The sequence below is a fragment of the Rhinatrema bivittatum genome, chromosome 1 (assembly GCF_901001135.1).
Source record: "Rhinatrema bivittatum chromosome 1, aRhiBiv1.1, whole genome shotgun sequence".
Taxonomy (NCBI): Eukaryota; Metazoa; Chordata; class Amphibia; order Gymnophiona; family Rhinatrematidae; genus Rhinatrema; species Rhinatrema bivittatum.
Window position 1 is genome coordinate 225,133,022 of NC_042615.1, and position 18,013 is coordinate 225,151,034.

Consider the following 18,013-nt stretch of genomic DNA (forward strand, 5'->3'; position numbering starts at 1 on the left):
CAGGCTCCCCTCTTTCTAGTGCACATAACACACCCCCTCTTACAAGCTCCCTCTCATGCATACACAACTACACAGGGTCCCCTTCTCTCTTACGCAAACACCCTCACATAGGCTATGTCTCTCTCTCTCACACATTCCTTCACACAGGCTCTCTCACACAAACAAGCAAGCACCCTCACATACACACAATCCCTTTCTCACATCTACCAGCTCCCAATCTCTCACACATATAGACACTCCTTCAAAATCTCCTCACATACTCATGTCTGCCAATATCTCAGCTGTTACAAAAACTTCATTCTATAAAATTCACTTCTCAAAAAACTCAAACCCCTCCTTTTCGCTAACAATTTTCGATCTGTTCTCTAAGCCCTAATCCTAACTTGCCTCATCTATTGTAATTCGCTTTACTTAGGTTTACCTGATTACCCTCTACAACCCTTTCCATCAATCCAAAATTGTACAGCTCGACTTCTCACCAACACTCCTCGCAAAGCGCATATTACCCTAATTCTAAAACAACTACATTGGCTGCCCATTTGTCAACGCATTCAATATAAAATTCTAATGATCATTCACTCTCTAATCCACAGTGCTTCCTCAATCTGGTTATGTCCCTCATTACATCTCTACCAACCTCCTCGTCACCTATGCTCAACTTATGAAAACTATATCCAAATTCTAACTGTTAAAACTCACTACCCAACTTCATCCGTCAATACACCAAACACATTAGCTTTTCCAGATTTACAAACATAACCCCCCTCCCCAACTCCCTGGTGACTTACCATCGCTTCCCATTCCCTTCATAGCTACGAACCTTTGTCTTAATGTTGAGATTACTACCTGATAATCTCCTTTTCCTTAGTGTAGACAGATGGACTCAGAACGAATGGGATAGTATCCGCGTGCTAGCAGTTGGAGACAGATCTGACGTCAGCACGGGGGTATATATATCCCCACAGGAAGCATAGCAACTCAGTAATCTTCCTTGCAAAAGCTGTTATGGATATGTGTACTGACGCTCAGTGAAAAGTGAAAACAGGATTCCCCTGACAGATTGATAGGAGCTGGAGACCGCCAGCATTCACAACCGGAAGGCGTTGACACCTGGTAGAGTGTACTCTCTTATGGAAATAGATGACATGGCTTACCTTGAATCGGTGAAACCCATGTACACAGGCAGCTGGGTGGGATGCTGAGTCCATCTATCTACACTAAAGAAAAGGAGATTATCAGGTAGTAATCTCAACATTTCCTGGCGTGTAGCCAGATGGACTCAGAACGAATGGGATGTACAAAAGCTTTACTCCCAGCCTGGGCGGGAGGCTGCCTGAGGACCACGTAGTACCGCCCTCACAAATGCTGAGTCCTCCCTAGCCTGGACATCCAGACGGTAGAACCTGGAGAAGGTATGGATGGAGGACCATGTCGCCGCTTTACATATTTCTGCAGGTGACAGCATCCTGGATTCCGCCCAGGATGCCGCTTGCGCTCTGGTAGAATGAGCCTTGACCTGTAGAGGTGGAGACTTCCCAGCCCCTACGTAAGCTGCTCTGAAAACTTCTTTAATCCAGCGGGTGATGGTGGGCCGCGAGGCCGCTTCACCTTGCTTCTTCCCGCTGTGCAGGACGAACAGATGGTCCGTCTTTCGTAGTTGTTGTGTCACTTCCAGATATCTGGGCAGTAATCTGCCAATGTCGAGATGGCGCAATAAACGCCCATCTTTGGATTTCTTCAAACCTGCCGTGGTAGGCAAGGATATAGTCTGATTAAGGTGAAACTGTGAAACCACTTTAGGTAAAAAGGAGGGAACCGTGCGAAGATGGATAGCCTCTGGAGTGATTCGCAGAAAGGGATCACGGCAGGACAGTGCTTGTGGCTCTGAGATGCGGCGTGCTGAACAGACAGCCAGCAAGAACACCATCTTCAAGGTGAGAGACCGGAGAGACAGGCCCCGAAGGGGTCTGAAGGTAGATCCCGCAAGGAAATCCAAAACAAGGTTGAGGTTCCATAAGGGCCCAGGCCACTTCAGTGGCGGACGAATATGCTTGACTCCTTGCAGGAAGCGAGAAACATTCGGGTGCTTGGCGATGGTCTTGCCATCCCTCCTGGGACCATAGCAAGACAGCGCAGCCACCTGAACTTTGATGGAGCTGAGGGAGAGACCCTTCTGAAGTCCATCCTGCAGGAAATCCAACACAATAGGGATTGTGGTCGCATGTGGATTGGCGCCGTGTGTCGCACCATGCCTCAAATACTCTCCAGATCCTTACGTAGGTGAGGGACGGGGAAAACTTACGAGCTCGGAGTAGTGTATCTATCACGGGCTCAGAGTAACCTCTTTTCTTCAGTCTAGCCCTCTCAATGGCCAGACCGTAAGAGAGAATTGAGCTGGATCCTCGTGGAGGATGGGACCTTGACGTAGAAGGTCCCGGAGAGGAGGCAGGGGAAGAGGCTCCCCTGCCAGTAGTCTTCTCATGTCTGCGTACCAGGGTCTTCTTGGCCAGTCTGGTGCCACTAGAAGAACTAGGCCCCGGTGTTTCTGAATCTTGTGGATGATGGCACCCAGCAGAGGCCACGGAGGAAAGGCGTATAGCAGAGTCCCTGGAGGCCACGGCTGGACCAGGGCATCGATTCCGTGTGAGAACGGGTCGCGCTTGCGGCTGAAGTATCTGGGTACTTGAGCATTGGACTTGTCCGCCAGTAAATCCATGTCCGGAATCCCCCAGTGATCCACAATCATCTGGAAGGCTGTGGGTGACAGCTGCCACTCTCCCGGGTTTAGACTTTCTCTGCTGAGGAAGTCTGCCGTGGTGTTGTCCTTCCCGGCAATGTGGACGGCGGAGATGTCCTGCAGATTCGCTTCTGCCCAGGCCATATCAGTGAGGCGATCTCCAGAGATACCTGTCGACTTCTGGTTCCGCCTTGACGGTTGATGTATGCCACTGTGGTGACGTTGTCGGACATCACTCTGACTGCTCTGTTCTGCAGTCTGTGAGCAGTGGGCACCCCAGCCGCTCAGGCTGGCATCCGTGGTGAGCAGAGTCCACGTGGGAGAGGACATCTTCGACCCTCTGCTCATGTGGCTGGGCTGCAACCACCACCGTAACTGGGTCCGTACTCTGGCAGGCAGAGGCAGGTGCGTGGAATAGTTCCGTAGACGGGGACTCTAGCGAGAGAGCAGGGAGTGTTGTAGAGGTCTCATATGGGCCCGTGCCCAAGGTACCACTTCCAGGGTGGATGCCATGAGACCAAGAACCTGCAGGTAATCCCAAGCCATGGGCCGACTGGTTCCCATCAAGTACTGAATACGCGTCTGAAGTTTCAACCTTCTCTTGGTAGTGAGACTGACTGTGTCTGCCTGCGTGTCGAACTGTACTCCCAGGTATTCCAGTGACTGGGAAGGCTGTAGGCAACTCTTGCTGAGGTTGATTACTCAGCCCAAGCTTTCCAGGAGGGCGATCACTCTGTCGGTTGTCCGATAGCTCTCCTCTCGTGATTTCGCCCTGATCAGCCAATCGTCTAGGTAGGGATGGACCAGAATTCCTTCCCGCCTGAGCGCTGCTGCTACCACGACGACCACCTTGGTGAAGGTCCGCGGTGACGTGGCCAACCCGAAAGGCAGAGCCCGGAATTGGAAGTGGCGTCCTAAAACCTTGAAGCGTAGGTAGCGCTGATGATCCGGATGGATCGGGATGTGCAGGTATGCCTCTGACAGGTCTAATGCCATGAGGAATTCTCCTGGCTGTACTGCGGCCTTGACGGAGCGCAGAGTCTCCATGCGAAACCTCGGGACCCGTAAGTATTGATTGACGGACTTGAGGTCCAGGACAGGCCGAAAGGTGCCCCCTTTCTTGGGCACCATGAAATAAATAGAATAGTGTCCAGAATTCACTTCCCAGGCAGGTACTGGGATGATGGCTTTCAAGGACAGGAGCCTCGCCAGGGTAGCTTCCAATGCTGCCTTCTTGTGTATGTGACATGAAGATTCCACAAACTTGTCCGGAGGGAGATGATGAAAGTCCAGATAATACCCCTCTCGGATGATGGCGAGGACCCACTGGTCCGACGTAATCTCGACCCATCTGGGGTAGAAGAGGGTTAACCTGCCCCCTATGGCTCCGTCCCCCAGATGAATCGGCGGAACTTCATTGGGAGGCGCGGCCGGGACCCGAGCCCTGGCCTGCTCCCCTCTTGCGCTGCTTGGTCCGAAAGGACCGATTCCTGGCCTGAGGACGCGGCGCCTGATAGCGACTCCTGTAAGGAATGAAGCGCTGTGAACCCCTGCCCCTGGAGGGCCTTGGAAAGGCGCGCTGACTCCTTCGGAACCGATCTTCCGGCAGTCTAGGTACTGGAGAGGCGCCCCATGTACTGGCCAGTTTATCCAGGTCGCTGCCAAAGAGGAAAGAGCCCTTAAAGGGCAATCTGGTGAGGCGTGTCTTTGAAGGCGCATCAGCTGACCATCTCCGGATCCAGAGCTGCCTCCTGGCGGCTACGGAGGATGAGATCCCCTTAGCAGTTATCCGGACCAGGTCTGAAGCAGCATCCGTGAGGAACGAAAGAGCGGACTCCATGTCAGCTGCTGGAGTGTTGTTCCTGACCTGTGATGAACAGGCACGCGTCACCACTGTGCAGCAGGTTGCAATCCGCAAAGAGAGAGCTGCCACCTCAAAGGTCTGTTTCAGAATGGCGTCCAGTCGCCGGTCGTGAGGCTCCTTGAGGGCCGTCCCCCCTTCAACTGGAATAGTAGTGCGCTTGACCACAGCGCTAATCAAGGCGTCCACCTGAGGACATGCCAGCAGGTCCTGGATAGCCGGTGCCAATGGGTACATGCCCGTCAGGGCCCGGCCCCCTTTGAAGGAAGCCGCTGGTGCCGCCCATTCTAAATCTATCAGTTGTTGTGCTGCTTGCAAGAATGGAAAATGGCGGGCTATAGGACGAAGACCTTCCAGCAGAGGGTTCTGCGCAGAGGGTACCGTAGCGCTGGGACCCGTAATATCCAACTCCGCCAAACACTGCGACACCAGGTCGGAGAGATCCTCTTTAGGGAAGAACTGCCTCATGGTTCAATCCCTGGGGGAAGTTCACCTTTGTCCCGGAGTTCGGACTCGTCCGGTGAAAACTCCTGGTCTGACTGATCGGGGCTGTCCAGCGGCAGGAGGTCCCGCTCACGATAAGGGCGTGAGGGTCCAGGAACAGGATCCGCAGGAGCCGCCACCGCAGCAGCCGCCGCAGTCGCGGCCACCGCAGGCACTGCAGAAACCGCAGGAACAGCTGGAACAGCAGGGCCTAAACGGGAAGCCGTTTGCATCTGGACAAAAGCATGAATCCCCTTAAAGAGATCCACCCAGGAAATTGAAGCAGCCTCTAATCGCCGGGGTGCAAGATCCCCCGGGATTCCTGATTGGTCGAGACTGCCCATTAAATCCGGGGTAGCCGCTGGGGAACTGTCAGCAAATCGCGGCTGAGACTGGTCCTGGCCCGAGGGTCCCACGGCCTCCTCACATTGGGCACATAGGGAGTCTGGCTCTTCACTGTGCGTGGCTCGCAGCTGGCATGCAGAGCAGAGGCCGAGGGCTTTAATGCCGGAGGCAGGCGGCACCCCCGCTGAAGACGCTGAGGCGTTCTGTTCCATTGAAAGTATGCGCTGGATGAAAGCGGCCACAATATATGCTTAATACAACAGGCGCTCAATAATATGCGGCAGCAATATGCGCTTAATACAACAAGCGCTCAATAATATGCGGCAGCAATATGTGCTGAATACAACAAGCGCTCAATAATATGCGGCAGCAATATGCACTTAATACAACAGGCGCTTAAGAACGCTAAGTGATATATCATACGCTCTCCGTAATAGGCGGTCATGAATACACGCCCAATAGTGTCCAACAGGCTCTCAGCAATAAGCGGTTAGCAATACACGCTCAATGGCATTTAATATGCGCTCAGTAATATACAGGCAGCAATACAGCCGCAATGGCATTCAATTTGCGCTTAGCAATATGCAGTTAGCAATACCTGCTGAATGGCCTTCAATACGCTCTCAGCAATATGCGGTTAGTAATACACGCTTAATGGCATGCAATATGCACTCAGCAATAGGCGGTTGGCAACATCAGTGTAACCTGCGAACCATAATCAGGTCAATATACGCACAAGGAGGAATAGAGCTGCGCCCGTTACGGGCGCCCTACCTGAACAAGGCCCACAAAATGGCGCCCTCCTTGGCATGCCACGCCGCCGATCCTCGATTCCTTCGGAGACCAAAAAGAAGATGTACGCCTCACCTGATCCTCGGCGCTTCCCGGCTGGAACCCGGGCAGTCTCCGGCTGCGGGGAGAGCGGGTAAGTACCTTCACCACCGCGATTGAGGATATGCACCTACTACCTCGTCCATGCCGGGATCGAGGCGCCTCGTATGCCTCACCCGAACCTCGCCTGGGGGCTATGTCCCTGCCGCGGTTTGGCCGGACCGAGGACTTAACTCACCGGGGGATCACGGAAATCACCCCGGGCAACTCTACTGGGGGAGGGACCTTAGGGTATCACTGCAGGAGTGTGGGGCTCAATGGTTTTGTAGAAATTAGAAAGTAGAACCTAGAAATATAAGAAGAAAGAAAATTAAAGTAGCTTTGGAAAGCACGCTCAGTTTGGAGACGGAAATTACTGAGTTGCTACGCTTCCTGGGGGGATATATATACCCCCGTGCTGACGTCAGATCCGTCTCCAACTGCTAGCACGCGGATACTATCCCATTCGTTCTGAGTCCATCTGGCTACACGCCAGGAAATTGTATTTGTTTTACACCTTTTATTTTGCTTTATACAATCTATGTAAGTTTTAAACTGTAAACTGCTTAGATCTACTATAAACAAACATATGTTCCATCTCTCTGGCACCCACACTCAGGCACCCTTCACACATGCGCTCTCACCCTCCCAGCTTGCAGTCTCGCACACACACACACACACACACACACACCAGGGGCCTGCTCCATCTTCGCCAGGGCCTTCATCTTTGCCGCGAGCGGAACGGACTCTGCTTGCAGCATGCCGGAGCCTCCTCCATCTTTGGCAGTTCTGTGAGGAAAAATGCCAATTCTGCACTCCGAAGTAGCACAGAATTCCCTCAGGTCTATCTTATTGACTAAAGCCTGTACCAATTATTATTATTTATTTATTTTAAAACATCGGACCCCATACCCAAAGTTGTCCTTTCAGGGGTTTTTTTTTTTTTTGGCATATAACATGTTTCAGGACAGTCTTTCAATAAAGTTGTTCTACAAATGAAAAGGTTTTTCCAATCACATATCCTACACCACAACTACTGTTTGAGAAAAAATAAAGTTTCAAAAAATAAACTCAAGGGCAGGCAAACTCAATGCACTGCAGATTGCTGGACACAGATTCTCATTTGTGTGTATGTATGTATGTACATGCACACAAACATTACATGCTACGAATTGTATACTTACATCAGACTGGTACTTACCACAACAGAATCATTATGAGTTAGATCAACCACTACTGGATCTGAAGATTCACAGGTAAGATCAACCACTTCTTCGACAGCTTAAATTAACAATAAGAGTAAAATTTAGCATCTGAGTATAGTTTTACAAAGCAGTAAAAATGTAACAAGTGCAAAAACAGAATTTTATGGCAATAGAAGAGTCAATATGCTACCAGTGTTGGGAATTTTTATTATAATCAGTTATCACAATTACTTCAAACAGGGTAATAAAACTTGACTGCTTCTGAGGTACCCGTTAAAAAAAAAATTTGAACTTGAAATAGTAATTGCATTAAAGATATGGCTCCCTCACATCAATTTTGAGGATATTAAGATGCCCTGGCAGAACTACACACCAGACAGTCTGACCTTTGTGGTGAGCAAACTAACGAAACCTCTTCTAAAATAGAGGATAGCACAATTTTTGGTACCCAATGGACTGCAAGATTCAAGGCAGCATGGTTTTGCCAAAGGTAAATCTTGCCAAACAAATCTGATTAATTTCTTTGATTGGGTGACCAGAGAACTGGATTAAGGGAGAGCGCTAGGTGCAGTGTACTTGGATTTCAGCAATGCCTTTAACAAAGTACCACACAGAAGAATTATAAATTGTGCACCCTTGATATGGATCCTAGAGTGACTGACTAGGTGAGAAATTGGCTGAGTGGATGGCAAAAAAGGGTAGTGGTAAATGGTGTTTTCTCTGAGAAGGAGGTGTTACTAACAAGTGTGCTTCCAGGATCAGTCCTTTTCAATATTTTTGTGAGTAACATAACTGAAGGATTGTGGGGAAAGGTTTCTATTTTGCTGATACAAGTCTGTAACAGGGTGGAGAGCCAGGAAGGTGTCGAAAACATGGAGAGGGATCTAGCGAAGCTCGAGGAATGGTCTTAAGGTCTGGCAGATAAGATTTAATGCTAAAAAAATGCAGATTAATGAAGTTAGGTTGCAAAAAAAAGCAATGGAAATGTACAGTATTCAAGATAAAAGTCTTCTAAGCACAAAGGAAGAGCGGGGTCTGGGGGTAGTTGTATGTGATGATCTTAAGGTGGCCAAACAGGTGGAGAAAGCAACGGTAAAAGCCAGAAAGATGCCTGGCTGCCTAGAGAGAGGAATGGTCAAACAGAAAAAGGTAGGTGATATTGCCCCTGTATAGGTGCCTGGTGAGACCTCACTTGCAATATTGTGTACAATTTTGGAGACTGCACCTTCAAAAGGATATAAATAGGATGGAGTCGTCCAGAGGGTGGCTACTACAATGGTCAGTGGTCTTTGTTCTAAAGCAAATGAGGATAGACTTAAAGATCTAAACATGTATATCTTGGAGAAAAGGTGAGATAGGGGGGAAATGATAGAGACATTCAAATATCTCAAAGGTTTCCATGCATAGGAGGTAAGCCATTTTCAATGGAAAGGAGGCTCTAGAACAAGGGGACATGTGATGAGGTTGAAAGGGAGTAGACTCAGGAATAATCTTAGGAAATATTTCTTTACAGAGAGGGTGATGGATACATGGAACAGCTTTCCACTGGAAGTGGTGGAAACAAAATGAGAAATTACTACTGACTTGAATTTCCTTTTCTTTAGGATGGTCAGATGAATCCAGAACCAGTGGGTTATGCACCTCTACCAGCAGATCGAGACGGAGCAAACCAGGCAGCGGATTCCAGCGGGAGCAAGCAGGTATCGCGAGGAGTCTGTTCTACTGACGCTGAAACCTCCGCCGCCGACAGACCCGGAAGAGAGACCCGAGCCCCTCCCCTTCGACTGACGTTGCTGACGTCCTTGACATCAGAAAAGTGCATCAAAGGGGGGATTTCAAAGCGGCACTGGGGACAGAGATGGAAGCGAGACTGCCAGCTGCCTCAACAAAACCACCGAGGCTATACTAACACCTTGTCCGTACATTTTTCCTTCTCTTTTCTTTTTCAGATGCTGAAACCTCTGCCGCCGGACCCGGAAGAGAGCCCCGAGCTTCTCCCCCTTCGGGCTGACGCTGCTGACATCAGAAAAGCGTGCCAAAGGGGGGGGGGGGGGGGGTTTTAAAAGCGGCACTGGGGACGGAGGCGCCATGCACCTGTGTCGCACGCCAAAGGAGCGCAACAAAGGAGCATGCCCCTTTGTACACCCCTTCGTATACCCTGAGGACAAAAACAAACAAACTACACACCTAATCTGGCCAATATGAACATGGAGAAAGAAGGAGAAGAACAGGTATCTCACACAATCAAAGTCTTTCTAAACAAAGGTAAGTACGGGGATAAATACATAAGGAAATCTAGAGACCGATACATTACAGAAGAAATAAAGAAAATGAACTTAAATAACCTCATTCAAATAAAAAGGGATAAAAGTACAAATATAAATATGAACAAATTGTTAATGATAACATTCCTACTAGTGAACGCACAATCCATTACAAAAAAAATTCCCAATAATCACGGACCTACTTTATGACACCAAACCAAGCTTCACTGCAATCACAGAATCTTGGTTAAAAAAAACCAGACACAGTTCTAAAAAACCAAATAGCGCATAGAAACTATGATGTATATTCAATTCCCAGAACAAATAAGCCAGGTGGCAGCCTACTACTAATCACTGAAAAAAAATTCAAGTGCAAACTTTTACCAGCCACACCCCCAAGGAATCACGAAATTGCAATCTTTGAAACTGACAATATACAAATATGCCTTATTTACTGTCCACCAAGCCTCCTTGAACTAAACATTTCCCCACTAATCAAATTCCTCACGCTACACAACCCACCATCGTGCTCAGGGATTTTAACCTCCACATGGATGTTTACCCATTAATAAATACATGCCAGACACTAACTGATGTAATGACTGCACTAGGATTCAAACTAATCACAGACAAACCCACGCACAAAGCAGGGCACTCCCTCGACCTGATATTTATCAACCACAGCTTCTTAGAACAATTAAACGCAAACTATAGTCAAATTCCATGGTCAGATCATTTTCTCATTCAATCTACTATTAAATATCTAAAACCACAAAAAAAAACAAAAAAAACAACAATAATTTCAGTATCGTCCCTCTTACAATACAGAAATACTAAAAAACAAATTAGAAGAAAAATTAACAGATATTGATTATAAAAATTGCGACTCAGCAACAGCAGCATGGTTGGAAACGACTAAAACCAGCAGATGAAATAAACCCCACAAAATATACGCATTAAAGAACCTAAACAAATAAATCCTTGTTATAACAAAAAGATAAAAAAAGGCAAGCGAAATCTTAGAAAAAAAAAAAAGGAAAAAATATAAAACAGAAAACTGGACTAAATTCAGAAAACATCTAGTGTACTACAAACAAGTAATTCTTGAAGCAAAGAAACAATACTTCAGCTCAACAATAGAAAAATCTGCAAAACAACCCAAAAGCACTATTCAACATAGTAAAAGATCTTACCAACGATAAAACAGTCTCCCAAGAACCTACCAGAGAATAGGTGTAATGAAATAGCACAATTTTTTAGTGACAAAATTACAAACTTAAGAACCAAAATCCCAAACTCAACAAAACAAGAAATTAAAATGCACAAAAGAGACGTTACACAATGGTCTACGTTTGACGAGATATCAAATCTTGAAGTGGACTCAAGGCTAAAAAAGTTAAATCCTGCCCCACATATAATTGACACCCTGCCTACTATGGACATAAAAAAAAACTAGCTAACATAGCTTCCCCAATACTAGCAAAGATCATAAACTTATCCTTAGAGGAAGGATCAATGCCAAATATATTTAAAGGGGCAATTATCAAACCAATTAAAGAAAACAAACAGTGACCCTCTTATCCTGAGCAACTACAGCCCAGTTTCACATTTACCATTAATTGCAAAACTAATAGAAAAAACTGTACAAAAACAGCTAGCCGAACATTTAGATAACAATAACATACTGTACCCTTCGCAACATGGATTCCGTAAACATTACAGCACAGAAACATTACTGCTCTCACTGACAGACAATAGTCAGAGGATTTGATCATGGAAAACATTACATTCTTGTGTTATTAGACCTGTCATCAGCTTTAGACACAGTAAATCATGATATACTATTAAAAAGACTAGAAGAAATAGGACTACAGAACAACACACTTGAGTGGTTCAGATCTTATCTAAGTAAAAGATGTTTTCAAGTACAGATTATAAACGTGATGTCAGAGAAAATTAGTCTACAAACAGGAGTACCACAGGAATCAGCTCTGTCCGCAACGCTCTAACATTTACCTGCTTCCGTTGTGCCAGGCCTGGGAATCATACATTACATATATGCTGATGACATACAACTAATTCTACACGTTGACAACTGAAAAAACATTAATTCTAGCTAACATGTACCTAGACCTAATCAACAACTACTAAACCAAATGGAGCTAGTTATTAATATCGAAAAAACTGAATTCCTACATTTAGAATGAAAACACACAGATTATTCAAACTCCAATTATGCTAAAAAATAATCAGAAAGTAGAATTAGCCGAGAAAGTACGGAACCTCGGTGTAATAATTGACACGGAAATCAGCCTTAAACACATATCACTGAAAGTAAAAGAAGGTTACGCCAAACTTATGGTCCTCAGAAGGCTAAAACTTTTACTAAACACCAACAAACGTTCACACAGTTTTACAAGCACGGACTACTGCAACACACTGTTTTTAGGATTACCATATACAACTAAAAGACCACTCCAAATTTTACAAAACTCTGCCGCAAGAATACTCACTGGTAAAAGGAAAAAAGAGATCACATTACTGAAACACTAGCAGATTTACACTGGCTACCCATAGATCAAAGGGTACAATACAAAACACTATGCACAATACACAAATTAATTAATGACGAAAAAGCTGAGTGGCTGAACATAGCACTGCGTGTGCATGTCCCACAGAGAAATCTTAGATTGGCCAACAAAACCCTTCTAACCATTCCTTTAGTAAGGACAGCAAGACTGACCCAAGTTAGAGAGCGGGCACTATCCTTAGCAGGACCAATACTATGGAACACCATGCCCCTTGAGATCAGATTGCAGAAAAATTTCAAACTTTTAAAAAAAAGTTTAAAAACCTGGCTTTTCAAACAAGCGTTTCATAAAGAGAACGGAGAATAGGAAATTAAATAAAGCAGGCAGCAGAACATCAGCTCACAGCATGTAGTTAAATATGTGCATATTTTGTTATTTTATTATCTCACCGCTAATTTTAGATAAAATATACAGTACAAAAGTATTATACATGTAAAGTAAATCTATTACACATATAAATGGACAAGATTTATGACATTCATAAAATATTGTTGAGATTACTTACCTGATAATCTCCTTTTCCTTAGTGTAGACAGATGGACTCAGAACAAGTGGGTATAGTGTGCTCGTGCTAGCAGTTGGAGACGGATCTGACGTCAGCACGGGTACATATACCCCCACAGGAAGTGAAGCAACTCAGTAATCTTCCTTGCAAAAGCTGTTATGGATATATGTGTACTGACCAATCAATGAATTAGTGAAACAGGATTCCTCTGACCGATTGATAGTAACTGGAGACTGTCAGCGCTTCCAACCGGAAGGCGTCGACACCTGGTAGAGTGGACGCTCTCGTGTAAGAAAGGACATGGCTTACCTGGAATCGGTGAAACCCATGTATACCAGCAGCCGGGCGGGATGCTGAGTCCACCTGTCTACACTAAGGAAAAGGAGATTATCGGGTAAGTAATCTCAACATTTCCTAGCGTATAGCCAGATGGACACAGAATAAGTGGGATGTAAAAAAGCTTTACTCCCGGACTGGGCGGGAGGCTGCCTGAGGACCGCGTAGGACTGCCCTCGCAAATGCTGTGTCCTCCCTGGCCTGAACATCCAGACGGTAAAATCTGGAAAAGGTATGGAGGGAGGACCATGTCGCCGCCTTACATATCTCCGCGGGCGACAGCATCCTAGATTCTGCCCAAGAGGCCGCCTGCGCTCTGGTGGAATGAGCCTTGACCTGCAGAGGTGGTGACTTCCCGGCCTCTACGTAGGCCGCTCTGATAACTTCTTTGATCCAGCGGGCGATGGTGGGCCGAGAGGCCGCTTCCCCTTGCTTCTTCCCGCTGTGAAGGACGAAAAGATGGTCCGTCTTTCGTACTGCTTCTGTCTTTTCCAGGTATCTGGGCAGCAATCGGCCGATGTCGAGATGGCGTAGCAAACGCCCTTCTTCTGATTTCTTCAAACCCGCCGTGGTTGGCAAAGATATGGTTTGGTTGAGGTGAAATTGTGAGACTACTTTAGGTAAGAAAGAGGGAACCGTGCGAAGATGGATAGCCTCTGGAGTGATTCTGAGAAAGGGATCCCGGCAGGACAGCGCTTGCAGCTCTGAGATGCAGCGTGCGGAACACACTGCCAGCAAGAACACCATCTTCAAAGTTAGCGAACGGAGAGACAGGCCCCAAAGGGGTCTGAAGGTGGATCCCGGGAGGAAATCCAAAACTATGTTGAGGTTCCACAGGGGCACTGGCCACTTCAGTGGCGGACGAATGTGCTTGACTCCTTTCAGGAAGCGAGAAACATCTGGGTGCATGGCAATGGTCTTGCCATCCCTCCTGGGACCGTAGCAAGACAACGCAGCCACCTGAACCTTGATGGAGCTTAGGGAGAGACCCTTCTGAAGCCCATCCTGCAGGAAATCCAGAGCAATAGGAATTGTGGCCACATGTGGATTGGTGCCATGAGTGTCGCACCAGGCTTCAAATACTCTCCAGATCCTTATGTAGGTGAGGGATGTGGAAAACTTGCGAGCTCGGAGGAGCGTATCTATCACCGGCTCCGAGTAACCTCTTTTCTTCAGTCTAGCCCTCTCAAGGGCCAGACCGTAAGAGAGAATTGAGCCAGATCCTTGTGGAGGATGGGACCTTGACGTAGCAGGTCCCTGAGAGGAGGCAGGGGAAGAGGTTCCCCTGTCAGTAGTCTTCTCATGTCCGCGTACCAGGGGCTTCTTGGCCAGTCTGGTGCCACTAGAAGAACTAGGCCTCTGTGCCTCTGAATCTTGTGTATAAGGGCGCCCAGCAGGGGCCACGGAGGAAAGGCGTATAGCAGAGTCCCTGGAGGCCATGGCTGAACCAGGGCGTCGATCCCGTGAGAGAACGGATCTCGCTTGCGGCTGAAGTATCTAGGTACTTGAGCATTGGACCTGTCCGCTAGTAAGTCCATGTCCGGAGTCCCCCACTGATCCACAATCATCTGGAAGGCTGTGGGGGACAGCTGCCATTCTCCCGGACTTAGGCTTTCCCTGCTGAGGAAGTGTGCCACGGTGTTGTCCCTTCTGGCAATGTGGACGGCGGAGATGTCCTGGAGATTCGCCTCTGCCCAAGCCATCAGCGGGGCTATCTCTAGGGACACCTGTTGGCTTCTGGTTCCGCCCTGTCGGTTGATGTATGCCACGTGGTGGCGTTGTCGGACATCACTCTGACTGCTCTGTTCCTCAGTCTGTGAGCAAATCGCAGGCAGGCTAATCGGACTGCCCGTGCCTCCAGGCGGTTGATGCTCCACCCCGACTCTTCTCTGTTCCACCGCCCTTGGGCGGTGAGCTCTTCGCAGTGTGCTCCCCATCCACTCAGGCTGGCGTCTGTGGTGAGCAGAGTCCACGTGGGGGAGGACATCTTCGACCCCCTGCTCGTGTGGTCGGACTGCAACCACCACCGTAGCTGGGTCCGCACCCTGGCGGGTAGAGGTAGATGCACGGTGTAGTTCTGTAAATGTGGGCTCCACCAAGAGAGGAGGGAGTGTTGTAACGGTCTCATATGGGCCCTTGCCCATGGTACCACTTTCAGGGTGGATGCCATGAGACCGAGAACCTGCAGTTAGTCCCAAGCTATGGGCTGGCTGGCTCCCATCAAGGACCGTAGACGCGTCTGGAGTTTTAACCTTCTCTTGGTGATGAGGCTGACTGTCTGCCTGGGTGTCGAACTGGACTCCCAGGTATTCCAGAGATTGGGAAGGCTGTAGGCAACTCTTGCTTAGGTTGACTACCCATCCCAGGCTTTCCAGAAGGGCGATCACTCTGTTGGTTGCCCGATGGCTCTCCTCTCATGATTTCGCCCTGATCAGCCAATCGTCTAGGTAGGGACGGACAAGGATTCCTTCCTGTCTGAGCGCCGCAGCTACTGCTACGATCACCTTGGTGAAGGTCTGCGGCACCGTGGCTAACCCGAAGGGCAAAGCCCGGAATTGGAAATGTTGTCCCAGAACCTTGAAGCGTAGGTAGCGCTGATGATCCCGATGGATCGGGATATGCAGGTAGGCTTCTGACAAGTCTAAGGCCGTGAGGATTTCCCCTGGCTGTACTGTGGTCTTGACTGAGCGCAGAGTTTCCATGCGAAACCTCGGGACCCTTAAGTATCGGTTGACTGACTTGAGGTCCAATACGGGCCGGAAAGTGCCCTCTTTCTTGAGTACCATGAAATAAATGGAATAGTGCCCAGAAACCATTTCCCATGCAGGTACTGGGATTATGGCTTTCAAGGACAGGAGCCTCGCCAGGGTAGCTTCCAATGCTGCCGTCTTGTGGATTGGACACGGAGATTCCACAAATCTGTCCGGAGGGATGTGATGGAAGTCCAGATAATACCCTCTCGGATGATGGCGAGGACCCACTGGTCCGACTTAATCTCGACCCATCTGGGGTAGAAGAGGGTTAAATCTGCCCCCATGGCTTTGCCCCCCGGATGGATCGGCTGATTCTCATTGTGGGGTGCGGCCGGGACCCGAACCCGAGCCGGCTCCCCTCTTGTGCTGCTTGGTCCGAAAGGCCTGGTTCCGGGCCTGAGGACGAGGTGCCTGGTAGCGACTCCTAAAGGGAGTGAAGCGTTGGGAGCTTCTACCTCTGGAGGGCCTCGGAAAGGTGAGCCGGTTCCTCTTGGACCTGTCTTCCAGCCGTCGAGGTACTGGAGAGGCGCCCCATGTGCTGGCCAGTTTATCTAGGTCGCCGCCGAACAGAAGCGACCCCTTGAATGGCATTCTAGTGAGACGTGTCTTAGAAGGGGCGTCGGCTGACCAGTTCCGTATCCAGAGTTGCCTCCTGGCTGTTACTGAGGATGAGATCCCCTTGGCTGTCGTACGGACTAGGTCGGAGGCGGCATCCGTAAGGAACGAGAGAGCTGACTCGATGTCAGCTGCCGGAGCATTGTTCCTGACCTGTGACAAACAGGAACGCGTTACCACTGTGCAGCAGGTTGCGATTCGCAGAGACAGAGCTGCCACCTCAAAGGTTTGTTTCAGGATGGCGTCCAGGCGTCAGTCATGAGCCTCCTTGAGGGCCGCCCCCCCCCTCCACTGGAATGGTAGTGCGCTTGACCACAGCGCTAACCAAGGCGTCCACCTTAGGGCACACTAGCATATCCTTGATTGCCGGGTCCAGGGGGTACATGCCAGACAGGACCCGACCCCCTTTGAATGAGGCCTCTGGTGCAATTCCACTCTAAATCGATCAGCTGTTGCGCCGCTTGCAGGAAGGGGAAATGGCGGGCTGTGGGACGAAGACCCTCCAGCAGGGGGTTCTGCGTAGATGCCTCCATGGTGCTGGAGCCTGGAATAGCCAACTCCGTCAGGCACTGAGAAACCAGGTCGGAGAGATCCTCCTTGGGAAAGAACCGCCTCATAGTTCGATATGGCTCTATCCCCGAGGGAAGTTCCCCCTCCTCGGGGGGGTTCGGACTCGTCCTCCGAGATTTCAGGGTCCGCAGGAGCCGGACTGCCCGGAGGCGGGGGCCTGCGGTAAGGGCGAGAGGGTCCGGGGACAGGGTCAGCCGGGGCAGCAGGGCCTGGACGGGAAGCCGACTGCATCTATACGAAGGCGTGGATCCCCTTAAATAAGTCCACCCAGGAAATGGAAGCGTACTCCAACCGTTGTGGTACCAGGTCCCCCGGGATTCCTGGCTGTTCGAGACGGCCCGCTAAGTCCGGGGTGGCCCCTGGGGAACTGTCGGTAAACCTCGGTTGAACTGGTCCTGGCCCGAGGCTCCCACGGCCTCCTCACATTGGGCACAAAGGGAGTCTGGCTCCTCGCTCTGCGTGGCTCTAAGCTGGCACGCTGAACACAGGCCAAGAGCTTTCACGCCGGAAGCAGGAGGTGCCACCTCTGGAGACGCTGGGGCGTTTAGGTGTTCCATCGTGCATTCAGCAAGATGCGCTAAATAATAAACAATATGCGCACAGCAATATGCGTTCAGCAATATGCGCTCAATAATAAACAATATGCGCTCAATAATATGCGTACAGCAATATGCGCTCAATAATAAACAATATGCGTTCAATAAACAATATGCGCTCAATAATATGCGTTCAGCAATATGCGCTCAATAATATACGCTTAGCAATCTATATGCTGCGTTGTGCGCCTATCAACAGGCGCCTATCCATGGGCGCTCAATACCTGAACAAGGCAGACAAAATGGCGACCTCCACGGCGTGCCGCATGCAGGCAACACCGC

General features: G+C 49.0%; 1 protein-coding gene across 4 annotated transcripts in view; it reads right to left on the minus strand.

The window, feature by feature from the left end:
- The window catches only part of RNF4 (ring finger protein 4), a 148,530-nt gene that overhangs the window by 57,125 nt on the left and 73,392 nt on the right, over positions 1-18,013 (minus strand). For all 4 annotated transcript variants that reach the window (XM_029592218.1, XM_029592191.1, XM_029592200.1 and 1 more), the window contains one exon: positions 7,498-7,577. In XM_029592218.1, coding sequence (XP_029448078.1) covers positions 7,498-7,577 — 80 coding nt within the window. The remainder of the gene's footprint in view (positions 1-7,497; positions 7,578-18,013) is intronic.